Below are 27,538 nucleotides of genomic sequence, written 5' to 3' on the forward strand. Positions count from 1 at the left end.
GGGGCCGGGCCGAGTGCTGTTGTCACGCTGCCATGGTGACGGTAACCATGCGCCGGGTAATGTTTACAGAATGTTTAGCATATCACAAACCGTGCTGCCGGGCACAACGGGACCGACTGGACCAGATGAATCACATGTGTGTTCAAAGTGTGTGTGTGTGTGTGTGTGTGTGTGTGTGTGTGTGTGTGTGTGTGTGTGTGTGTGTAGCCTACTTGAGTACATAGCCTATTTAACTGACAGGTGTTGACAAATTGCTGATCATGTTGCTATTGTGTCCGTGTCCACATTCCTGTGTGCACACACACACACACACACACACACACACACACACACACACACACACACACACAAACACACACTCTCACACACTCTCACACACACACACACACACACACACACACACACACACACACACACACACACACACACACACACACACACACACACACACACACACACACACACACACTCGCGTGTGCATGCGTGAGTTTGTGTGCATGCGTGACACAGAGTTATTCAAATTTATGAAACAAAATGTAGGCATTGTTGATTGTGCTCCCACTGCAGTCAGAGAGTGGCCTATAACACCTAGCACTGTAAACATTATTGCAACACACTATGTAACATCCTCTAGTCTTCAGCCTGTAGATTGACTGCACTGCACCATAAACTTGATTTAATCATTGAATAATGGTTAAACTTTATATACCCCAAACAGGGAATTGGGCTAGACAGGTCTATATGTATAGATAGCAATAAAACACATATTGTATTTTATGAAGAGGAAGTAGCAACATACAGAAATACACAATGAGAAACCCTGTAGCTGCAATTTGCAGTTTCAAAGCATACTCAGATAACGAGAGAGATAACCCTATAACTGGAAAAACATTCAGACAAACAAACAAACAGTATTACAAAGTCAACAATAATTCCTTAATAGGTAGCCTACTCTTTTGTAAATTAGGCAATTCAGTCTTCTGCAGGCAGAGATTTAATAGTTTTAAGTTAGCAAAAGCATTATTTTGTAAAATAATGTAAATTCTTTCTCTCCTCAAACTCTTTGCAGAACTTCTTAAAATATCATCGCATGCTCTGACGCAATGTTCCATAACTTCCATTATGCCTTCTGATGGACATAAAGTATATTTAAGTTCTATATACGGTGTATATAATACTGTAATTGGGTTCATACAGTACATTGTTGATTTAGACACATTGCAAGTATTTAGGGCCAGAATTAAAAATATATATTTTTTGTAATTTATCTTTGTATTTATCATTGGTTTCCCATATGCCCAGGTCTCTCTTGTGTTTCAGCCTTGTTGCTGTTGCTGCTATGACACCTGAATTGCCCTCCGGGGATCAATAAAGGTTAATCTTATTATCTTACCGTACATGCACGTACGCAGCACGAGCATATGCATGCGCGTGTGTGCATATACACACATTCAAAATAAACACACACTGCAAGCATCTCTCATAAATCCAAAGTGGTTATTTGAAGACTTGTTTTTAGGTGTCTTCAGTGTTTCAGGTCAGGTGCCTTGAGTAAACATAGCCATGCTCCCAGCGCAGTGGTGGAAGAAGTACTCAGATTTTTTTACTTAGGTAAAAGTAGCAATACCACAATGTACAAATACATGCTACAAGATTTACAGTTTTACAGTGGTGCGACAAAAGTATTTAGTTACTTTAGTTTACACCATAGCTGAGTGACCTGTTTGAAATGTTAATAAGTGTTTTTTAGATGGATACACAGTATAATCCTCAGTGTTAATTTGTCCATGTGTAACTCTGAGACTAAATAAACACTGAGAATGTGACTGTGTAGTCAGTGTGTGGATATGGGAGAGTATAAGCAGACTGAAGTCAGAGGATACCTGTTTGAAGCAAGCTGGCAGCCATGTGTGATCTCTGCATGCACCCCGGATATATGGGCTTTTCTAATCTACATGTAAGTCTTCTGACACACGCACACGCACACGCACAGACGCACACGCACACACACACACACACACACACACACACACACACACACACACACACACACTCACTCATGTACATTTCACATTTACTGTATATACAGTACCCCCCACTTTGTACATGTGACTTCACCCACACACCCATTCTCTAACCCAACACTAACACACACACACACACACACACACACACACACACACACACACACACACACACACACACACACACACACACACACACACACACACACACACACACACACACACACACACACACACACACACACACACACACACACACACACACAAAACTTCCCCATTGCTGTTGAGACAAAGAAATATAGACTTCAGGCTACTCAACGCAGCGATGTCATCATTGCCATGGTGACGAGCAATACAGTAGGGTCTGCAAGGATGTGAGCTAGCATGATGTCATTCAATAAATCTGTCTCTCATGCCCTTAGAGGATTTGCCTTTTTCCTTTTTTTAAATTCTTTATTCCTGGGTGAATTTCATAATCACTGCTGTGTCCTGTGGGATTTTACGTGCACATGTTGTGCAAAACTCTAACGTTACGCAACACTTTTACAATATTGTCTATGTCCAGAGCAGGACAGAACTAGTGTATGAACTGGAAAAGCACAAACATTCTTGCAAAAATAGAAATAACATTGCCTTTACTGCATAGCGGTGGCTCTCAAAGTGGGGTCTGGGGACCCCCAGGGGTCCTTGAGGGAGTTCCAGGGGGTACCCAGCTAAATTAGTTAATATGGCATTAAAATCAGTTGAACCACTTTTTACATTTTTAAAACACTTATATATACACCTTTTATTGTATATGAGAGAATTCACAAATATCTTTTGAACCCATTAAAACCGGGAAAGCATCTGTGATTTTAGATTTTAGTGTTAGCTATTCAAAAATAGTAGATATACAAGCTCACAGCATGGCACATCTGCTATTTTTGAATATTTTTAAAAAACTATGGATTTAGAAGGCATTTGTAGAATCGGCCTTAGGTCTTAAGGAGTTAATCGTGAAATCATCTCGTTAAAATATCTAACAGAAATATTATGGGGGTCCCTGGCCACAAACTCTTTGCAAATGGGGGTCCGTGGCCAAATACATATCAATTTGGGTGTCCTTGACATGAAAGTGTTTGAGAACTACTGATTAAACAGGTCACTGGAACATGACAGAGTAAAGACAGGGTAGAAGCAGAGACGAATGACAGGTGACACAGATCATCTGATTAAATATCTGGTATGTGCACTGACTGGTTGAGCTACTGTAACAGGACACAACAATCCACTACGAAGTCCCGAGTGTTCAACTCAGGATTCTGCTGTGTATCTTTAAGAAATGAGGTAAAGACACATTTCCCATGAGGGTTTATTGTTTCAAAAGACAATACAGTCATCAAAGCGTATGTGCTGTCACAGTGCATACATTTTACAATACAAGTGTTTTAATATACGGATACAGTATATGCTTCAACGTGCCCTTTGGGGGATTACGGACGAGGAGGTAGATTGGAGTTAAAGACTTCATCCCAGTATATTGATGGGCGCTAAACATCCTGGTGCAGTAACTTGCATTGAAGACCATTTTAATTCACAACATTTGACATGACATCATCTCACGCTGTCAAGTTTATGGCAATGTCATGAAGGCTATCCAAAGGTTTCAACAGTTAAGCATCACCTATATTAGTTCCCAGCCATTGTCCATATTTTGAACCGAGAGTTATTTGTAGCGGTGATTGTCCTTCTATTATGTCATACTTTTTGCAATTATCCCTAACGGCAGCTACACCTAAAACCCAGATACTGTATAACCAGAAAACTATAATAAAGGCTGAGGCACAGAGCTGATTCCCTCGGGAAGAAGAATCTATTTCCCACAGTTTGTCAGATTAATGAAAAACCATACAGCCACCGATGTCGGCAAAATATATGCGCTTGAAATTTCTATTTTATTCTTTTAAGTAGAAAAAATTATGTTGGCTATCATCAGTTGTTTAATGTACACGGTTGAACAAAAATACATGCTGCATTTGAGAACTACAGGCCAAGTGTATCCAAATCTGTAGCTAATGTGGCTCTAGTGACAATCCTTGCTTGTTTGTATTCAAGGAGGATTCAATCCAGAAAGAGAGAATTACATTTCTCAGAGATGTACAGTTTTTCCCCACATGATAATCTCCCTTACAATGTGCGGCAATAGCAAGACAAATGTCCAAGCAATAAAACATAAGTAATTTGTTTGTTTGTTTGTTAGATTATTATATATAATAAACCAAAATGCTATTTCATCTTTAATGAAAATATTGACAATTACCATGGTGGTCAATTTTCTATAATATATATTATTATGGCTCCTGGACCAGCCATGAAATAACTTTCAAAGTCTAGCTACTTCTTCTTGACAACACTTTGAAAAATTACTCCAAATAACATGTTGTATACAGTACGGTATGTGCGTAGTTCCACATTTATATATGATACAAGTATCTGCAGTATGAAAAAACAAAAACTGCTTCTTTTTCTCTCAAATGCATGTAAATCTTTATCAATCCCTACTGGGACTGAATGGCACAATATGAAAGATGTTTAGTGATCTAAGGACTCAACCTCTATAGTACTGTCTGTCAATCATTCTCATTAACAATAGACGCCTGGATAATTTACTATGTGTTGTCAGTTAAGATAGCTGGGTCCATACAGAACCATAGGCTATTTCGTAAGAAAAAAAGAAAGAAAGAAAGAAATCAAGGCACCTTCTCATAGAAAAAATATATGCTATGTTGTATGTATTTTTCTGTGAGAAGAAGGCCTTGTATTTCTTTTCTCTGTTATAGGCAAACATATCAATCTCTAAACAAACATCTCTCCATGACATGCTGAAGCAACAATAAAGGCCCATTTATAATCCCAACAGTACATTAATACGTTCAGAATGCAATCGGCATTGCTCATATACTTTGCACTATTGAACTTGTAAAATATGTAATTTCTGTATCGTAACTTACAGAAAATGTGCACAAGAATTAATGCAAAGAACGGACAGAAGAATCCGTACGCATATTTATCTTAGAATATAAATGGACCTTAAGTCAGCCTGCATCTTCTGGGCTAAATCATCATACTGTTGATGGAAGAAGTAGCTATTGAGTGAATTCTGCATAACTATCCAGTATAAAACTAGCATTTGGGTGCAGACAGCTTGAAGAGCGTGATAACGTTTGAATCTGTCCCTAGAATCTACCCAGCCCCCCACCCCCCACTCTGTCCAGCACAGTGGGGTACAAGTGGGGAGTCCAGAGAGGAATCACAAGCTAATCATGTTAACAAGCAATTACAAGAGCAGAAGAACTGAAACTTTTGACACATGACAAAATAAAAGACCCCACATCAATGAAGTCAACAACCCCTCTCCCTCAGCTCCCACAGGAGATAATAGGCACAGGCACGCACAAACAAAAAAAATCACCAGTTACAGAGAATAACATCACTACAACCAGAAGCAACAAGCTACTCCGCAAGCTAATACAGTTTGGTATACAGCACCTGGTAACCAATCGTGACACGGTTACCACTTCCTGCAAAACAGGAAACAGGAAGCACAAATAAAAGTACATATCATGGGTACATCTCAAGTCTCTTATTTGATGTTTCCTCACTCCTTCAAACGAGGGTGGAGGAGCAGAGAGGGATCTCTGAGAAGCTATGAGCGTGGGTACGCGAGAGCAGCCTACACGCAGAACGCCAATAGCGTGAATTACTTCGCCCCTAAAACGGGCAAATTTGAACGAGATGGCAGAGAAACATTATGTGTGAGTGTTATTTTAGGCTTTTTGATATACAGTACAGTATAACAATAAATGTTCTAAACGGTAGTCATGAATGCAGGGAGTGGGGACTTATACTGTTTGTGTAGAACAGTAATGACAGACACTGGCGGCAGATACAGCTGCGCCACTGTAATCAGAAATGGACATCGCCTCATTTCTCTAAAAAACATATTTCCTCGTTTTCCACTCTCGTCTGGAAAGAAAAGACTCAAGTGAGGGGAAAAGTGGATGCAATGTAACCCATTTAAAACCGGGAAAGCTTCTGTACCTTATGTTTTTTAATGCTGAATACTGCTGCAGAAAAATCCAATAAACAAAGTAAAAAAAAAACAAAACAAAAAAAAACGGGAAAGCATCTGTGTCATTTTAGATTTTTGCGTTGGCTATTCAAAAATAACAGATATACAAGCTCACAGCGCGTCACTTAGTGACACACTTTCAAGAAAAATCTTGAAAGTGTGAGAACTACTGATTTAGAAGGCATTTTGTAGAATCGGCCTCAGGTCTTGATGAGTTAAAAGACTTGGGATGCACCCGATAACAAGCAGGCAGCTATAAGTAGGAGTCCAGAGAAACAAGAGATCTGGCGAGGTGGAGTACTGAGGCACGAAACACCTTGGGAGAAGTTTCTGACACTCAACTTGTAAATTCATACAAACTGTAGTGTTGTGCTCTGACAAACACTGTACTCTCCTCATTATCTTCCTTCTAGGCAGCAGGCAACAGGGAAATGCAGAAGGGTTCAAAAACGGCCCATATCTTTTCTTACCGACGAACATACTTCTTTCTGCGTTCATATATGAAAACGCTAATCGTTGTAACTCTTGCATATAATTCACAACTACATAACAATTTTTCAGTACATGACGGCTTTCTACAATTCAAATATATGGTACTGTAGAATAGATGATAATCCAGGAACTACCAATGAACCCATACTGGCAATGTTCTGAATTGTTCTTGTTTACAGGTTATTGGAACTAAAAGTGACCCCTGAGTTTGGTGCACAGCCTTATTCAGGAGAGGGTCAAAGTTTTCAACACGCTGCAGATAGAAATGCAACACGGATCAGATGCTATTCTTAGTGTCGATTCTGTCTCGTGCACTTCTACATGCAGTGTTTTGAAAGTTTCTCTGGCAAGAATAGGCCAACGCAACTGTCGCAGGGTCAGGCAGCTGGTGTGTGTGTGTGTGTGTGTGTGTGTGTGTGTGTGTGTGTGTGTGTGTGTGTGTGTGTGTGTGTGTGTGTGTGTGTGTGTGTGTGTGTGTGTGTGTGTGTGTGTGTGTGTGTGTGTGCACATCTTATCATTCAGCAGAGACTGGGATGCATCAGTCCATCAGGGTACAGGGATCTCCCTCCACCCCAAATACATCCACAGATGACAGCAAGGCGCAGGCCAAAATGTGAAGCCTGGGCCTCGCCCTGGCAGCTTTGACCACGGTTCGAGGCGCGGTCTCTGGTGCGAGACTGTCACGTTCTCAGCTTGAGGATGACAGTGGCCAGGATGAGAAAGAAGGTGTTCCAGCCCAGTGTGACGACGAAGCCTCGCCACACCATCATCCGCGTCAGATCCCAACCTGTGGGCGTGAAGGGACATCAAAGGAGGATTATTTAAATGAAATAACCTATAATTCTCACTGCACTGACTGGTGGCGTATAATATATGAAAGGACTTTGTGGTGGGATGCTAATGTGCATGCTGCTGCTGCTATCTGCAAAAAATGTACCACTGTAATGGTAAAGCAGTGTTTCTCAACATGTAGGTCAGGACTTACATGGGTGGGGGCGCCGATGGCCTATATAGGTTTAGCAGGTCTAAAGTAGGACTTTATGGTCAATATAACATTTTGTTTTTTTTGTTGTTGTGCCAGGCTCTGTATTTTGTTGTTTGTCAACCTTGCAGTTTAATTTGGACACTGCCAACAGAGAGAGAGAGAGAGAGACAGGAAGGAAGAGAGATTAAGAGATAAAGGAAAAAGAATGAGAGGTTGAAACCAGTATCTCTCCATCCACTGAGCTGATCTTCAGTGTATCTGGGGCTTCTGAATGATTTAGAGCTGCTTTGACAATAGGCCACCCAGAGTCTAAGGTATCTAGAAGTGTGTGTGTGTGTGTGTGTGTGTGTGTGTGTGTGTGTGTGTGTGTGTGTGTGTGTGTGTGTGTGTGTGTGTGTGTGTGTGTGTGTGTGTGTGTGTGTGTGTGTGTGTGTGTGTGTGTGTGTGTGTGTGTGTGTGTGTGTGTGTGTGTGTGTTGTGAACATGTGTGAGTGAATCACTATGAGCTGGTACATTTGCCAGTACATGTGTGTATACGTGTGTATACATACACATACATACTGTGTGTGTGTGTGTGTGTGTGTGTGTGTGTGTGTGTGTGTGTGTGTGTGTGTGTGTGTGTGTGTGTGTGTGTGTGTGTGTGTGTGTGTGTGTGTGTGTGTGTGTGTGTGTGTGTGTGTGTGTGTGTGTGTGTGCACAGTCCCCTGTGTAAATGTTTTTGTGTGGATCAAGTGAGCAAAGCACATGGTGGCTGGCGTACCGACAGGATATACAGTCTCTCGTGTTGTGTACCCAAGTGTTGTGTAACGTGTGAATGTGTGTATTGCTATGTGTGTGCATGTGTGTTACCTCGGTACATGATACAGCGCAGGGCTTCAGAGGCGTAGGTCTGAGGGAGAGCCAGGCTGAGGTAACGGAGAGGATAAGGGATACACTCCACAGGCCAGATAATACCTAGAGGGGGCAGGAAGAAAGATGGCTGCCTTGTCTTGACTGATATTCTGTATCAAAGGACCATACCAGTGGTATTGTTTTTTTTAGCCCTTTGGCTAAGACTAACAGTATATTTTACATACAAATTTCCCAAAGACATTGATTTTGGAATATTCACAAAAAATTAATTTATATATATATATATATATATATATATCAAACTTTCAGGTCGTAAATACATTTATTTTATTACGTCCTGTATCTAAAGTCACAGTAAGTTCATTTTCATACCATGCTGAAATGAATTCATTCCAGTGGCTTCTTCGAAAATCAAACAATAAGTTGTAGACAGTGGGCTAAACAATACCATTATTATGGTCCTTTAAGCTAAAATCTTTCACCCATGTGCACACACACATTTAGATAAACAAACAAACACGCACACGCACACACAGATGTGGGAATAGACCAAATTGCTGCGCTACAGTAATGAGGTATAGCGATGTATCGCATGTATCTGCAAACATGCCCGTTACGTGTTTTACATTATGGCCGATCACTTTAACATTTGGCCGGAGAAACAGAATCTTACCAGTCACGTTGGCCAGCCAATAAAATGCCTAGCGGAAACCCTGGTATAGTCATGTATAGTATACTGTATATAGTTGTACCACTAATGATGAGATTGGGGTAGAAGATGCCCAGCGCTGCCTGGTTGGCGTTCTGCTCGTCGTCGATGGCAGCAGAGATGACCAGGCCAAAGGAGATCCCTGTTACTCCCTGCAGCACAATCAAAGCTATCACCAACACTATGGAGCCTTCATTGGGAATCTACAGGGAGGCAGAGAAAGGCGAGGGAATAGAGGTGGTATTGGAGAAATAGAGGTAAATGGACTGCATTTATATAGTGCTTCTTTAATCTTTCCAATTACTCAAATGCGCTTTAAAATGTACTGTACTTCACATTCACGGTTATGCATTACAGTGGTCTGGGGACCACCAGTGGTCCTTGAGGGGGTTCCAGGTGGTCCCCAGCTAAATGATGGAGAGTTCATTTATGGTATATGGTCCTTTAATACATTAAGCTACTTGTTTATGGAATTAAATTATTATTGTTAAGTATTCTGCATTACTTAATTAAATAATTTATATTTTGATCAACGTTTGCCTGTTATCTCTCCTATGGTACCACATCAATACAGCATGGAATTGTGGACAAAATCGTATCCAACGATAACAAAATATTCTAAGTCTTGGGTCTGACGGTCTAAATCTCATCAAACGGTGGTCCGTAGCTCAAATGCAGAATAAATAATGGACCTTGATATGAAACGGGTTGAAAACCACTGCATACAGGTACACATTTGCACACTGAAGGCAGAGGCAACCATGCAAACAACCTGCTCTTCGGGAGCAGTTAGGGGTTCAGCGTCATGCTCAAGGACACTTTGACACGCAGCCAGGAGGAGCCGGGAATCGAACCAGGAACCTTTCGGCTCCCAGGCGACTGCTCGCTCTACCTCCTGAGCCACTGTCACCCATCGAGGGAGAGATAAAGGTACGAAGAAAGGTGTGAGAGTGTAAGGGAAGAAGATAAGGGAAGATAGAAGTAGAGAAGACAAGAGTAAAGAGAGATTAGTAAGGGAGGGAGGGAGAGAGAAAGAGGGGGGAGAGATAATTTTAATGCCAGTAAATCACTGCGGTACACGTTCAAAGTGAGAGAAAATAAAGCACTCCCCAAACATTCACACAAGTCTTCACAGATCTTCCGCCAAAAACACCACAGGAAATGAGAAGCCCTCCACACATGTGGCGATAATTTCTACAGATAGTGAGAGGTGAAATGAGGCCATGACGACTCATATTGAAAGCTCTGCTCTAATTATTTACACAGCAAAATCCATTCAGAGTTCAATGAATATGCTGGGTTTTGCTGCGTACATTCTTCAGGTACACCAGTGAAATAGCTTGTAAGTGTCGCTGAGTGGGTCCGTGAGTGTTTGTATTTGAGTAGGTTTGGTGTGGCATGCGTGCATGTCTGAGTGTGTGTGTGCGCGCACACACACTCAGAGTGTGTGTGTGTGTGTGTGTGTGAGTGTGTGTGAGACTGTGTGACTGTGTGTGCGCGCGCAAATGTGTGTGTGTGTGTGTGTGTGTGTGTAAGAGGCACTATCCGTCTCCCTTGACAACGTGGAAAAATAGAGCGGCACTGGGAGGCCACATGACCACTTGGTTGCCACAGCAATCATTGGGCTGTTGTCGTGGCGATCACAGAGTGATCCTTGGATACGGGAGACTCAGGAAGTGATTTATGGTACAAGGTCTCTTTGGACTTCAGCACCTTAATTAACTCACCCTCTCTACCTCTCGCTCGCTCGCTCGCACACGCACACGCACACGCACACGCACACGCACACACACACACACACACACACACGCACTAGTTTCTGCTACTGTTTGCATATACAGTACATGCCTATTGGTAATCAATACAGTTGAACATATACCAGTGTTTCCACCTGCAAATTGTAACCCTGACCCTTATGACCTCTAATTAACCCATTAAGACCTGAGGCCGATTCTACAAAATGCATTCTAAATCAGTAATTGTCACACTTTCAAGATGTTTTTTTTAAGTTCCAAAAACAGCGGATGTACAAGCTCGCAGCGCGGCACGAAGTGACGCGCTGTGAGCTTGCAAATCTGCTATTTATGAATAGCCAACATCGAAAGAAAAAAAATCAAAAGATTTCATACAGATGCTTTCTCTGTATGTCTGCCCATTGTCTGTCTCCTTAAACAAGTAGCGTAATGTGTTAAAGGACCATATACCGTACGCATTGACTATTTACAACTACGGCCACATACCGTTGCTGTCGGGCAGAAATCTTGCATGTCCAAATTTCATCTTTTTATGTTTTTTCATAAATTCATTGGAAACAAGCCCTCAGGGCTTTTTGTGTTATCCTTTTAGCATTATTGTATAACTGTACATCTGTACTTTTAGCAAACTGTTAATAAAGTATTCAATCAATCAAAATTGTAAAGCTTAGAGTAAACTGTTGGGCTTTTAAAGGGTGTGTGTGTGTGTGTGTGTGTGTGTGTGTGTGTGTGTGTGTGTGTGTGTGTGTGTGTGTGTGTGTGTGTGTGTGCGTGCGTGCGTGCGTGCGTGCGTGCGTGCGTGCGTGCGTGCGTGCGTGCGTGCGTGCGTGCGTGCGTGCGTGCGTGCGTGCGTGCGTGTGCGTGTGTGTGTGTGTGTGTGTGACACCTTGAAGACGAGAAGGATGAAGAGGAGCAGCAGAATGATCTGGACACTGATGACAAACAGCTGAGAGAAGAGGTGAGCCAACATTGTCTCCATAGAACTCACACCTGAGACACGCACGCACACACACACGCACAAAAACACGCACAAACACAAACGCACACACAAACGTACGCTCACGCACGCACGCACGCACACACACACACACACACACACACACACACACACACACACACACACACACACACACACACACACACACACACACACACACACACACACACACACACACACACATGCATAAACATAAAGAGAAAGAGATGTGGGGTAAACAGAGAGAGGGCGAGTTATATAGAACACACAGGGGAGAGAGAGGGGGGAGAGAGAGAGAGAATAAAATAAGGTGAGAGAATACAATTCCAGTTCATTGCATCAAACAGAGAAACTGTACAGAGGCTTACACTGCATCAGTGTCATCAGTAAATAAGTAGAGTATTTCATGAACACTTATTAGAGTTGTGGTGCCTTGATCCTAGGACTCCCCCTAGTGGTGATTCCTTAAAACAGCGCTTAGAGATGAGGTCATGCTGCCTCATGGAGAGGTCACACTACAGGTCACACAATGGACAATTGATATGCATCTAGGCTCACCTAGGCTCATTCCTATGTTCATTCATGCTGGTGTGACACCTGGCAGTCGGGAGCCTTTGTAAACTTTGTTGAGGTGTGAATTAAGGGTTGTTCTAAAATCGATGCGTGTGAGTGTGCGTGCTCCTGCTCAAAAAAGGGGTTGCACGGCGTGTTACCGTGTCCCATGACCAATGCATCCCCGGACACGTCATCAATTTGGAAGAGTGGCAGGATGGCACCGTGATGTCAAAAGATCCAATTTACATCATCATTGAGCATTGAACACAAAATCCCGACCCACTCATTTCAAATGAAAGTTGCTCACCCAGTGCATACTCCCCTAGGGACACCCTCCTTTTGGGTTTGGGCCCACTGGTTTGATGAAATCATGGGCCCATTTGCATGTGCATTAGTGTCCTTTATATGTCTACGTCACAAACTACCTCCATGTGCAGGCCTGTGAGTTGAGCCCATTGGTTGAGGCCTTTTCACTTGTTCATGTTGAGGCCCAAATCGGCCGTTACTGTTATTTGTTTTTCTCCTTTTTGTACCTTCTGTACTCTTGTAATGTTGCTTGATTTTATGTATGGGGACTACAGATGGAAATTTGCATTCTTACTAATATTACTATTACTATTACTATATCTTACTATTATTAATATGCTTTGTCCCAAATAAACGAATAAAGTCAAGTCAAGTACAAAGGCCCAAACTTGCAGTACCCGATTTGGCCACTTGGAAATCCTTGCTTCAAAAATCTCCCTAGGGCCATAGGGCTATTGGTGACAATAGGCAATTGTAGGCACTTTGGGATGCACTCTGAACTTTGACCTCACTCACCTGCGACCCAGCACCTGTCGAGAAGCCCCTCCTTCCTCTCCAGAACAAAGGAGAGCGCTGTCAGCCCAACAGCCAGATAGAAGGTAATACTGGTTTGGGAGAGGGAACAGATGGAGGGAGTGAAACAAAATGGAAATAAAAGAGAGGAATGTATGACAATTTTCTATTTGTCCATACAATAACACATGGAAATAAATTCAATAAAACACTACTTTTTTTTTTTTTTTTTGGAATAATGTGGATCATGGGAGCAGTGTTGCTCCCATGTGGATCTCGGACTTCATGTGGCCAGTCTGAGACATCAGTCATCTATAACATTAGTCATCTGTCATCACGTATCTGACATATGAGACATATGCAGCACAATTAGGGCCTCATTGACTTCCATTATAAAATGAAAGTTAAATATTTCCAAAAGTATAAAGCATACGTGAAAACAAATTAGTGGAGGTACTTTTTGGCAAATAGAAATTTGGTGCAGATGTTTTTATTTATTTATATTTAGTTGCGCGCCGATTTTGTGCACCAGAAAAGGCTGATCTACAATCGTGAGCTTGCAAATCTGCTATTTCCAATGCGCGACACAGCACACAACTAAGGCTTTAAGTGGTTAAATCCTCAGCCGATATACTGACCTGAGTACAGCTCCTGGCGTCACAAATAAAGAGAAGTCAGCCTTCTGGCTGCCATAGATAGGGTCCTCAAACTGGAATAATAGATGTTGCATTAGCATAAATATGAACAAACTAGCACTTAAACTGTAGTATCAAAAGATATGTAAGTAGATAAATGTATTTTTACCAGGATAGGTAGTGCAACCAGGTAGGCCATACTGCCCAACTTATTATCCACAAAAGCCTACGGGTAAGATAGGATGACACAGATAATCCAACAATATATTGTTTACATAGAAATGTGAGTAGCATGCAACAGGTTGAAGCCTCATGTAACCAAGTTGAGCTAACAAAGAACACAGCAGAAAGCATTTCTGTACCTGAAAGGCGTCATGGAGTTTCTTCTGGAGCATAATGGCAATTTGCTGATCTATAAAAAACATAGTTAATGATCACTAGCAGCATCAGTTTCTCACAATCACCACATTAAAGCAAAAAGATTTTAAACATTTTTTACTTCTATTCTTCTATGTATCTAGGGTCATCAAATAAAATTGGCCTCGGCAGATCTTTTTTGAAGACATAATTAATGGCTTGTAGTAAGTCATATCACCCAGGCCTACACTAACTGAAGAAGCAAATGTAATGGAACAGCAAAGGCAGCAAAGGCACTAGTAGAGGAATGTTTGAAACCATAACAATCTCGTTAGTACTCACTGGTGTGGTCTAACCAAACGTGTACTGATCCTCCTTCGACTACGTCTTTGGAAACCTGCCTCTGCATCATTCTGTGCAACACAAACATATGGGTCAGAAACAAGGTTCTCACATAATTCATGTGTACATGTATCCCCCCCCTCTTTAATTCTGTTATTATTTTATAATTATTTTGTAACATATGCTATTTGCACTTCTTTTGCATTTATTGAGAGACTGGTAATCAGATGTACCTGCACATTCCATGTGCAATTGTACAGTGATAAATACTGTATCCCCCAAAACAACTAAAGGGGACAAATTATTGTTATTCATTGTCAACACACTGTTGCGGAGGCTCTACTGTAAGTACAAGAATAATATCTCTGCCTGCAGTGTTGCCACAGCTGTATTGTAATACATGTGACAATACAAAATCTTGAAAACATGAACAACAAACAAAAGTTTAGGACACTGGTGTTGAGTGGACCTTCAAATGAACACTCTTAATGAAGGACACTGGTGGCCATCAAATGAACTCCCTCAATTCGTTTTTGGAAGCATGACAGACACTTTTGATAGTATTGTATTAAATAAATGTCATGACATGTAGGCAAAGTGTCACATGAACAACACATGATTAAGCCAGAGGGAGCATGTGATTGTTGGGTGGTGAGCCACAATCTGCCCAGGTGAGTCAGGGACAGGCAGGACCAGACTTTCTACCCGGCACACACACGCACACGCACACACACACACACACACACACACACACACACACACACACACACACACACACACACACACACACACACACACACACACACACACACTCACACTCAAGCAAAACAATGTGATTCATATACCATTATGCTCAGGATACACGTATCATCACATGATGTTTTTGTGAACGCTTTGATGTGCAGAACAGAGAAGAGTGAGAGAAATACTGAAGGGTGGGACAGAAGAAAAAGAAAAAAAAGAAAGAAAGAGATTGACGATGTGAAAGAAAGTGTTAAGAAAAACAAAATAGACACTTAGAAATACGCACGCGCACACACACACACACACACACACACACACACACACACACACACACACACACACACACACACACACACACACACACACACACACACACACACACACACACACACACACACACACACACACACACACAAACTACTACTACTATCTGAAGTTGCTTATCAGCTACATCAGCCTGTGCCATGGAATGATCAAAATGCAATGAGGAAACATGAGAGGAACTTGGTTCTATCATGGGGAAGACCATATAGTTATATATAACTCTATGAGGGACTCTATTCACTGGAAGAAGAGAGGCGATTAAAGGAAAGGAGGCCAGAGGAGAGGAAATGAGATTAGAGGAGACAAAAGAACAAGATCGGGTGAGGAGAGAGGTCAACTCCACAACAGTTAAATCCATTCATGACAATGCATGTTGAGACAACTCTAGTACATTCAAGACAAAACCTGTCAAGTCACAATATGTCAAAGGGGATATACTGCAGGCTACAAGCAGCGTGCAGATTTCCATCAGAAACAAAACAGATAATCAGCAAACCAAATCTAAACATCCTGTTTTGTGGGGGAAGGGGGGGTTTCACCTGCTGCCGCGACTATATAAACTTGCACATATTTAGCACTCTTGGCTTGTCAACAGACTAAAATAGATAACAACTGATGCTGATAGCAGTGCTATCAATCAACTAGATAACTGTTACCCTGCCCGCATCTGAACGACGTCTATGCATTTATAGGGCCGAACTACAGACGCCTACTTATGGTGTATTGGCTCAGACCCCCTGTTTCTAGTTCCATGTGTCCCTGTTGGCAATAAGGGTCAATTCCCACCAGTCATTTGTGCCTCTTCTTTGATGTCTGCCTCAAAGAAAAAAAATGCTAAGGAATGTGGACTGACCGTTCTCTTTTGAACATATATAATATTTCTTATATAACACCTCCCATTGTGATACAAAATGCAGACTGCTTTGCCATTGGATTTCTCATCCTTTATAAGTTGGCAGCCTCTAGGGAACATTTATGCATATCAGTTATGCTGCTATCTGATTCATTTATATTCTTAACTAGTTAGTTGAGCCACGTAAAGTGATTTTAAAACAATTGTAATAAGGCTGAGGGTGTTGAAAACATGTCTCAACTATGCACACCCACCTAGGTTGCCTTGTTTTATGTTTAACACAGCATCAACATTCTCTCACCTCCTAGTAAGGTAGCTGGTGAAGTTCTGGCCAAAGCCGATGACACCCCAGTACTCTCCATTATAAACCCCTGCGAAAGCCTCCGAATGGGACAAAGGCACCTGGAACGCAGAAGTACAAGTTAGTCAAAAGTTGTCATAGTTAGATTGTACACAGCTAAATCCAGAGTGTCAATTTAACTATTTTACTGTGTATGTGTACAGCTGTGTGATACATTGAAATGTATTATATGATATCATAATCATAAGATACATTTCAAATTCAGAAAGTACATACACACAAAACACGCATGCAGGCACACACACACACATTGAGTTCTATAAAAATATTTTGTTTTGACCTGAGAAAAAGTTACATTTAGCTCGAGAGGTTTGCCACTTTCTTTTTTTAACAGATCCACTGCAATGGATGACAATGTCGTAACTCAATTTACAATTTAAAATACCAGCTGAGCTAGTATTTAATAAAGCCTTTTCATATATCTTTAAAAATATATTGATATTGTAAATCCATCCGTCAAACTTTGTCATGGACCCCCAAAATTATATGAATTTGGCCGAGAACCTCCATCACAAAATATTTTGTGATATTTGATATTTTTTAATAGCAAATCTACAAGCTCATAGCGCGGCACGAAGTGACACGCTATGAGCTTGTATATCAGCTGTTTTAAAATAGCCAACCAATGTGCTATATATATAGCTAAAATCTACAATGTTTTAAACAAATCTCTCCCATTTCACCTTCACTCCACAGCCTGGCGGTCTGGCAGTCTGAGCTGAGCCAGACAGAGGATCACAGTTCTCTAACTACCTGTTCCGCATTACCTGTTCCACACTGGAGTTATCCAGGAAGGAGAGGAGCGAGTGGCTGTAGGAAGAGGTGGAGGTTTCATTGTTAACCACAGCCACCTGGATCCCCCTGGGGTCTCCACCGATACACAGACACATCAGAGAGATCTGGATGACTGGCAGCAAGAACTGGAAAGCCAAGGACCTGCACAAGACATTAAAGGACACACAGCACAATCCTGAGTGTACACGACATCTCTGTAAGACACACGGCGAGGAGGAGGTGCAGTTACAGATATAGCAGCCCTCAGAGAGCCTGTGTCCCCCATCCCGAGTAGTCTAAAATGCCACCACCATGCCTCTTGGGGGTGGTGGAGGACTTCCCTGCATCCTCTGCTCTTGCAGGAATAGGCTCTATGCACAGCAGCCATATTGGACAGAAATTGGGCCCCTTCCTTGCTTCCTTCACAGGTGTTACCAATGACACTAATGAAGGCTCTGTTCCATTTAGTGTAGCACAGTGGTTCTCAAACTTTTTAATTTTCAAGGACCCCCATAACTCTGACTCTCAGAGTTACACCCTCTCAAGGAACCATGAAGGTCCATGGACCACACTTTGAGACCCACTAGTATTTCTAGTGAGCCAACATGCACAACATCAGCACCCTGACTCTTATCTGTTTGATCAGAATGGAACAGAGCCTTCATTAGTATCATTGGTAACACCTGTGAAGGAAGTCAGAAGAGGCCCAATTTTTCTCCAAAATGGCTGCTGTGCATAGAGCCTATTGTAGGATATCTCTGTTTGTCATTGTGTGAGGGGGTTGACCCGGTGAGGCTCACACAATGCCAGAAGCACCATCCAACGGTGTTAGGTGTACAGTATGCTGCCCTTGTTGACAGCACCCAAGCCCCTTGAAGGGTCATGAATACCGGCTGACTATGGGTGAAACGATACATGTATTAATATAGGCTTTTTTTTTGGCATGCACTATGAACCCAACTATAGGTTCTTAAAAAATATATTTATTATCAACCTGTGTTAAACCAGACCAGTCTATAGAAAGCTCTATCAATGGCTCTGCGCTCAACAAAGCAGCCGAAATGATGTAACACAGGGCATGTGCTACCTGCCCTTTTAACCCCCAAAGATTAACACCCTACTCCAGTGTGACTCAAGTCACACTACGCTGTCATAGAAAGAGAGAGAAACAGAAGATCAGCAGTTCTGGTGTTCCCTGTGAATTATTAGGGGGATAGCAAGAGACTGGTTGATAAAACGACAAGGGTATGTAGTGCATCTGCTACACGAGTGTTCACCCCAGTGTGTGCAACACACACATATAAACCGCTCACAAAATGTAAGGAAACTTGAATTTGGGCCATTTTATCTCCCCTTTACTAATACCAATCAGTAAAGTGTTATATATCATTTTTATCGGTGATTAGTCACCTTTACAACGAGGTACAGCTTGTAAGCATCGGGCATTCATGGAATGAGCAACACAGGCAAACGTGTGGGTAGCGCCGAGCAAAAATGTGCCAAAATGGCCTGTTAGACTTTTCTGCTGACATTCAATGTCGTGACATTCATGACATTCAATGGGCTTCAGGTGTGTGCCAGTCACAGGTATGTGACTGCCTCACAGGTGAGTGACTGGCACCTGCACATGGGTTCTGCAACTTTGTTGAGTTTGTGTACAGTATGCTCCAAGCAGCAACACTGCCCCCATGGAAAGATGCCACTTTTGTCAGGATAAGGCCCGTGCAACAGGGCAAGTGAAGCTGGCGTTCCGTTATGCAGAGTGACAGCATTATTTGGTGTTAGCCCTGGTACCATTTCCAAACTTAGGACTAAGTTCTGTGAGACTGGTGAAGTCAACAAGGAAGACAACAACCCAGACCCCTTGCTTCACTGAGGAACCATAGATTTACAAGATATGCACAACGGTACCAAAGACAGATGTCAACACATCTGACACAGCAGGCCCGTCCTGTCTTGACTGGAAGCTCCCATGATGCTCCATGGAGGAGTGGTGGGAACTCCGAAAACCGCACCATGTGCGGAGCAACCAGGACTAGATTCAAATTCTCCACCCTCATGCTGACGAAGGGATGGGAGAAGACTAAAGGTGGCCTCACACTACGAGATAATCGGGGTCCGAAACAACTCTCCCGAGCATCGGGGGGGGGGGGGGGGGGGGCGTGTCTACCCCAGCCTCGATCCTAGATGTGTGGGTGTGTGTGTGTGTGTGTGTGTGTGTGTGTGTGTGTGTGTGTGTGTGTGTTGTGCTTATTGCAAGGCGCAGCTCAGGAGTGCAGCTGGCTGTCGATTTTTTTTTAATGTTGTGTTACTTTATTTAATATCAAAATAATATAGGCTACTAATAATTATAATAATTTCGCGGAGCAAGGCAGCTGGCCACACTGGCCGGTGATATCTTTTATTTATTATATTATTTATTATAGCTGTGTTCGGGCAAGCCCAAGAATCTGGATATAATCCTGTAGTGTGTGATGCCCTTAAAATAATCTGATAAGACAATCTTATAAGATTATCCTGTAGCGTGTGATGCTACCAGATTTCAAAATCGTTTAAGACTGAAAATATCCTGTAGTGTAAGGCCAGCTTAAATGTGGGGAAAGCGTACAGTTGCCACTGATGTACTGTACCAGGACATCTGTCCCAAGACGAAGGTCATCTCAGCCCAGAGAACAGAGGGTCACGCCTGTCAAATCTGTGTAGGAAAAGGCACAAGCCATACAGGAATGCTTTCTGCAAGAGTGTCACGCGTCCACCCAAATCCGAAAAACCAGAGACGTTGACTCCTCCAGGCGAGTGAACACACTGAGGTTACCCAGTGGTGGAAAAAGTACTCAAATGATTTACTTAAGTAAAAGTACCAATACTGCAATATAAAAATACTCTGTTACAAGTAAAAGTCCGATAGCCGAAAAGTCCGATAGCCGATCTACAAGCTCACAACGCGTCGCGATGCGACGCGTTGTGAGCTTGTAGATCGGCTATTTTCAAATAGCCTATGTATAAAATAGGGCTAAAGTGGTTAATTTATGTTTCATTATATCATAGTTTATATCTAAAAAGTAACTAGTAACTAACATTTTTAAATTATTGTGGTGGAGTAAAAGTACAATATTTGCCTCTGAGATGTAGTGGAGTAGAAGTAAAAGTATTGGAAATTGGAAATAGTCAAGTAAAGTACAAATACCTCAAAATTGTGCTTAAGTACAGTACTTAAGTAAATGTACTTGGTTACTTTCCACCACTGAGGTTACCCTGGTCTAACTGTTACCTTTCACTTCCATGTAATGCACCTAGGTCAGTGGTTCTCAAACGTTTTAATTTCAAGGACCCCCATAACTCTGAGAGTATACAAAAGGAACCCCATTTGTACACCCTCACAGTTACAGACCTGTAAGGGTACATTTGGAACCCCGTCAAGGACCCCTGAGGGTATCTGGACCCCACGTTGAGAACCACTGGCCTAGGTGGAGATCAGAAAAACAACACAGCTTGTACAGTAGCTTGTGTAGCTTGAAGCTACTGTCAGACAACAGCGTCAGATGCGCTGTAGTCGGCACATCTGAAATGCAAGCCGATGCATCAGACGCATCCATTTGATTTCCCATGTTATCGTGCGGGGCAGTGGGCAGGGCAGTGCCGACAAAGTGCCGGTTTTCTGGTGTGTAGTTCGTTTGACTAGTGCTATTTAGAAGCACACTATTGTGAAACAATAGTGTGCTTGTTTGTTTAGGACAAGCACACTATGTTTAGGACATGAAACTAGAACTGATAAAAACTGCTTTAACTGCTTCTCATTTTTTTGGGGATCCTTTCTCTATTTATTAGACTGCTATTCTTTATTAGACTGCTCACAAGTCTGTCAAATGGGGGCTATTGCGGTAAACTGCATTCAGGCTGGATACTCACTGGATTACCCAATCTTATTGGAGTTCTGGACAATCAAACATATCAAAGCTGATGGTCAATATTAAATACAGGTCAAGATAGTACAAAGAAAAAGGTACAGTAAAGCTCCTTTAGGGAGATAATTGTTCCCCCTGGTATGGCTTTAAACCATACCAGGGGGAGATGTGGACAAGGAATTTAAAGAATATCCACATCACCTGACCCTGTGGGGGTGGTCATTCATTCCCCATACATATGGAATATGTTTTACGGAGTGCATAGATAGGAATGTAGCTTGAACAAGTTTCTTTCTGGCCTAAAACAAAACATATCACCATCCTCACCCTGGCATCCTCTTCATCCGCACCATGGTTTTGATCATCAGGGCTGCGATGTTCCTCCATTTTGGCAGCACGTGTCTGGCTCGAACCTTCCAGTCCGCTGAACACAAACACACGCAAGCACGCACAGAGCTGTCACAATGATATTTTACCTGACGATTAAATGTCACTCAAGTAATTGCGATTAACGATTTAATTGTGTTTCTGTCGTTGAACACTAGAATATATGAATAAAAATTACATTTCCGTTTGGCTTTTAGGATTTGAAGTTGCACAGGGCAGATATGACAAATAATCTAAATATACATATAGCCTAAATGACTGACATATTTAATAATTTTATACTTTCAAAAAAATATTAATCTTCCACTCGACCGTCAAATCAAGTACATAATACAGTACTGTATTTACCCTCAAACTAAGAGTAACAATACCATTTATTTCCTAGTTAATTTGTAGCACATACTTGCCTTCTTAGACCTATAATTATGGCCAACTAACAATTTGTCTTCTTTACCGCCATTCCCCATACAGTAGGTAAATGAGTCCACAAGTCTCTGGGTTTTAGATAAACATCCTTGCATTTTCCACCGGACAGGACTTTGAGAATAACACACCCAATGAAAGAACATAATCGTTAGCCTCATAGCATAATTGCCTAAGTAGCTTTTTGGCTAAATTGACATTTCTGCCTCACTCTACTCTCCTAATACTGCTGCTTCATTGTACCTTATTGCCTATGTCCTCAGCCAATCAGATTGCTTGTTACATTCCAAAAATGATTTTGAATGTAACAAGCATTCTGATGAAACTGATCTGATTTTGAGATGAGGCTGAGAACATAGGCAATAAGGCAGGATGAATCAGCAGTGTTTGTTAGGAGCATAGTAGCCTCGTTCCCAGCCTCACTCATCTGCGAAGAGAAGAGCCTGGTCACGACCTAAACCAGCGACTGTCTATAGGGATAGAACTTCCGTCATACGTGTTTCCCCCGGAAACTATCCTTTTTGACCAATCACAACACTCGTTTCATTCACGGAAAATGTTAACAGATTTGTAAAGCATCAACGTCATTTCCTTGGGCGGTACTTCCACCAAATTCAACCACTTCCGCCTAGACAACCAACAGCCTAGGTCTTGCCCAGCGTGGGAGCATAGAGTTAGGCAGATATAAAGAAAGGTAGATAAACATGACTTAGGCAAAATGAGTGTGTTGATTTAGGCACTTTTTGATCAAGTCAAAAGTTTTTTTTTAAGGTAAACGTTTAATTTCTTCTTTCCTGAAAACCTTCAAAATATGACTGAGGCTACCGATATTATATAAAGTCTTGTCAGGCATGATAAACCATGCCCCCTGTAAACAAACAAGATCTGTCTTTTTGGTGCATTGATCCACCTTGAAAAACAAGTGCGTTTGACCTTTTAAGGTCACTCAGGGTCAAGTGCATGCATGGTGCCTTTGAGGTAGTTTTTTGAGAAATGTTGATGTTTTGAAAAAGAAAGCTGCACACAAATGAACAATAATCCAGATTAAAGCTGACATCATCCATCTCACTCATCCATATTAATCCAAATGAATGCCATTGAAAGGACTACATTAGAGGCATTTAATACCACAGTGAAGACGAGAGAGAGAGAAATGAGGAAGTATGATATGTAGCACAAGTTTGGGAAAGAGAGAGGAAGCTGAGGGTAGAAAGGGGGAAGAACATGCAACACGGAAACTCAAGGTAGTTTTGTGGTTTGAAGCCACGGTGACACCCATCTGACATAACTTGAAATCTGAACTCTAGATCAGTGTTTCTCAACCTTTTTGGTGCCAAGGCACACCTGGCATAGCCAAAAGATCCCAGGGCACACCTAGATATACGGTGTGTGTGTGTGTGTGTGTGTGTGTGTGTGTGTGTGTGTGTGTGTGTGTGTGTGTGTGTGTGTGTGTGTGTGTGTGTGTGTGTGTGTGTGTGTGTGTGTGTGTGTGTGTGTGTGTGTGTGTGTGTGTGTGTGTATGTGTGTGTGTATGTATGTATGTATGTATGTATGTATGTGTAGATATAGTTCAAAAGGTCACAGTATGACCTGTGACTGGTTATTCGTTCAGATAACCTACCTGAATATTTGGGCTCTTCCTCCGGTGGTACCGACCCACTCCCCAGGATTGGCCGACTCTCATCGCGCCCACTCTCAAATGACAGGCTGTTCTCTATTACTGTGCCCAGGTTGGGTCCCGGGGGAGTGGAGCCATGTTTGGAGTGGATCTGGTCAGACGTCTCACACAGCTGCAGGAAGGCATGCTCAAGGGTCTGCAACAAGTGTTAACATCGGCCATGATTAGTAGCATTATAACTTGGGCTTATCCTTGTTCCTTGTCTCTGGGGGGGAAAACGTTTTCCAAAAGCTTCATGACAAAAGGAGATATTTTTCAAGCGGTACTCACTGATGCATTGTGCTGCTTCATCAAAGCGTCTGGAGGTCCCTCTGCCAACAAGTGTCCATTCCGCATGAGTCCCACCTGCAGGAATAACAGCAGGATCAGATACACTGAGCTAGTTGGAGAGGTGTTTGGTATTATGGGTCTCCAGGACAATATTTCACATTAGATGCCTGATAATCATTAACCACTTACAGTAACTCTTCACCATACCACGAATAGTGAAAACAATCTACAAGCTTGCAACGCATTTGTGATTCAACGCACTGTGATATTGTAGATCTGTTCGCTATTTTTGAACAATTCTGAACATACTAATGACACGCCCAAAATAGGGACGTCAGGCTGAAAGCAACTAAATCTGACAATAGAGATGTAGCCAAACATGCAAAAGACATTGGTAAAGGCATAACAAGCAAACTAAATAAGCAAAAGAGATGTTTATAGATTTGTTTTGCTGATGATGAAAAAAGTATGTGGTTTGGATAGCAAAGAATCTACAGTTTGAGTATGGCACACCAGTACAACCAGTACAACCTCAGCAATGGTGTAAAGCTTTGTTGTGCCCTACATTTACTTATGACACAGTTGGCGACTGGGTTGGCATGCGTTGTAGTCTCAAGAGCAACAAAACTAAACACACTGATGAAGCAATACAGTACATCAAACTGACTGAACCTTCAGTTGTTCGCTCCACACCTGAATGATTGTCATGTTATTATAGTAGTACAGTACATAAATGGTTGCCTAACCCTTCATTTGGTCCCTAATTGGGAACATTACTTTAGTCAGCTGAATGTAAGACGCCTGAAAGACGAGTTTTACTTTGACGCAGGAGGAATACCTGGCTTTTACAGTAGCATATCTGGGACTACACCTATAAAGCTTGTACTACTGTAAGTTGCACGTGGTGCTGCGAAGCGTTGTGAGCTTGTAGATCTGCTATTTCCGGTGCACAACACTGGCACACAACCAAGATGTGTGAACCTTGTTTTGAACAGTGGAGTCATGAGGTTACGTACATACAATAGGCTGGTTTCAGGAGGATAAATTAGGTCATGTGTCACCGTGTCTTTCTCTGTTGTCTGACTTGTCTCCTGGCAGGTAGCTATTCAGCATTATTGCATATTCTGTTTTCTACCCTACTTGTCACAGCCCTTGAGCAGTGTCATGACACTGTCCACGTAAGTGCTCTTAACAAGTGCTCTTAAATGCACTTACAATGTTAAGCTACAAATGTTATTTGTTGCTTGACAGCGGGTTGATTTATTTTCCAAGTCACAAGAACACACACACACACACACTCACTCACTCACTCACTCACTCACTCACTCACTCACTCACTCACTCACTCACTCACTCACTCACTCACTCACTCACTCACTCACTCACTCACTCACTCACTCACTCACTCACTCACTCACTCACTCACTCACTCACTCACTCACTCACTCACTCACTCACTCACTCACTCACTCACACACACACACACACACACACACACACACACACACACACACACACACACACACACACACACACACACACACACACACACACACACACACACACACACACACACACACACACACACACACACACACACACACACACACAGTAGGAAGACACAAACACACACGACTACACTGTCTGGTATCTTGTTTTCCACCAAAGAGATAATGATAATCATAAACATGCAGGAAGAGGGACAGCGTCTGTTATGACAGGTTGGATATCTGCCTTTTGTCTTGTGTTTCCTCTGTAGCTAATATAGTGGCTTATTCATCTAGTACCGCAGCATGGCAAGCAGCGTTGTGCGATTCTGTATAGCGCACATTAAATAAAGATATGTTTTGTCCCAAAGCCATGCCGTCTCTCCAACTATTGAGCCAGTTACATAGTCAATCATACATCTTTTATACTATTGTAGTTGTATGGGGTGGCAGCTATAAATAGTAACTGAATACTGCAAAATCCTGAGTGTTAGTTAACTTTGAGAGTGTTATGGGTCCATTTTAACACTCTCAGAGTTAAATGAACACTCATGACTTTGCAGCATATAATGCTCAATGTTCATCCAAAGAGTGTAAGAATCAAGATTATAAACATATCCGTCTGTATTGTTGATAGACTATACATATCTCTGCTGTCGGGCAGAAACCAGCTATGTCCAAAATATTAACTTTTAAAGGAAATGGGAAAAAAACATGATTTTAGAACAACACAATACTGCCTCATCAAAGTTGGTATGGTGACTTTATACATTGTCAGATAGTTGAATGTGTCCTTATAATGTATCATCACTTTACCCAAATTACCCTAAAGTGGAGTTAGGAGGTTTTTGACCATTAATGTTTTTACCGTCTGACTTTGTCATTCTAATTAAAATCTCCAAGTTGGAGTTAGGCGGCTTGACCGACAGTTTTGCACTTTTTAATACTTTTCATTCGTTTCAATATTTGTAAAACCCACTCACAGACGTAAAGGGTGTCCAATAGCACTGATTTCTAAAAAATAAAAAGTTGAAAAATGGAGATAGCTGATTTCTGCCCGACAGCGACAATATGTTATATTCATGGACAATAGATGTAGCAATTATATTCAGATATTCACTGCAAATGTATATTTATTGATAGACTATACATTATTTACACTCATTCAGAGAACCCAGGGCTGATATCTAAAGCTCATTATTTTATTACTTAATTTTTATTTGATTTGTTTGGTTCTTGATTCTCACTCTATAGGCTGCACCTCCTCTGTGTTTCACTCTCACTGCTGTTGCTGGTATGACACCTGCATTTCCCTCCAGGGATCACTAAAGGTTTACCTTATCTTTTACGTATGTATCTTAACGACCCCATAATTACAGCACTTACTGTGCTAAATTCTTAACTCCTCCTAAATAAACAACTAACTACAGGCTTATGTTTAACGACAGAATGCTAATTACTGTACGATTAGGGCTAATGGATAGAGAGGCGGTCTAGAGGGCCTTCTGTGTCGAAGTGTCCCTGAGCAAGACCCTTAACTCATAACTGCCCCGCACGCACTGTATTACTGGATAAGGAAGGGTTTAAAACTAATTAAAAGAAATGGCAAATGTACTGTGACAGAAAATACCCCAAAAGGAGTGGGGGCTATATTATATTATTATTAACAATGCTTAAATAACAAGCAGGTAATACAATGAGCCATAATTGTAAAATACCCA

The 27,538-nt window shown here is 41.8% G+C and overlaps 2 protein-coding genes across 3 annotated transcripts in view; both read right to left on the bottom strand.

Moving 5' to 3' along the window:
- Positions 1 to 1,902, bottom strand: part of LOC311059137 (E3 ubiquitin-protein ligase pellino homolog 1) — a 56,713-nt gene extending 54,811 nt beyond the window's left edge. Inside the window, exon 1 of the mRNA XM_084076817.1 lies at positions 1,884 to 1,902. The gene's annotated coding sequence lies outside the window, so the exon portion shown is untranslated. The remainder of the gene's footprint in view (positions 1 to 1,883) is intronic.
- Positions 1,903 to 6,188: 4,286 nt separating this feature from the next.
- The window catches only part of abch1 (ATP-binding cassette, sub-family H, member 1), a gene marked incomplete at its 5' end in the record, with an annotated part of 42,574 nt that continues 21,224 nt past the window's right edge, over positions 6,189 to 27,538 (bottom strand). For both annotated transcript variants that reach the window (XM_084075362.1, XM_084075363.1), the window contains 14 exons: positions 6,189 to 7,414; positions 8,462 to 8,566; positions 9,217 to 9,376; positions 11,814 to 11,917; positions 13,281 to 13,369; positions 13,916 to 13,986; positions 14,082 to 14,138; positions 14,275 to 14,324; positions 14,612 to 14,682; positions 16,834 to 16,934; positions 17,661 to 17,829; positions 21,900 to 21,996; positions 24,004 to 24,196; positions 24,331 to 24,405. In XM_084075362.1, coding sequence (XP_083931488.1) covers positions 7,308 to 7,414; positions 8,462 to 8,566; positions 9,217 to 9,376; positions 11,814 to 11,917; positions 13,281 to 13,369; positions 13,916 to 13,986; positions 14,082 to 14,138; positions 14,275 to 14,324; positions 14,612 to 14,682; positions 16,834 to 16,934; positions 17,661 to 17,829; positions 21,900 to 21,996; positions 24,004 to 24,196; positions 24,331 to 24,405 — 1,449 coding nt within the window. In that variant the 3' untranslated portion in view covers positions 6,189 to 7,307. The remainder of the gene's footprint in view (positions 7,415 to 8,461; positions 8,567 to 9,216; positions 9,377 to 11,813; positions 11,918 to 13,280; positions 13,370 to 13,915; positions 13,987 to 14,081; positions 14,139 to 14,274; positions 14,325 to 14,611; positions 14,683 to 16,833; positions 16,935 to 17,660; positions 17,830 to 21,899; positions 21,997 to 24,003; positions 24,197 to 24,330; positions 24,406 to 27,538) is intronic.

The sequence above is a fragment of the Gymnoscopelus microlampas genome (assembly GCF_963454915.1).
Source record: "Gymnoscopelus microlampas genome assembly, chromosome: 13".
In the NCBI taxonomy this organism is placed as follows: domain Eukaryota; kingdom Metazoa; phylum Chordata; class Actinopteri; order Myctophiformes; family Myctophidae; genus Gymnoscopelus; species Gymnoscopelus microlampas.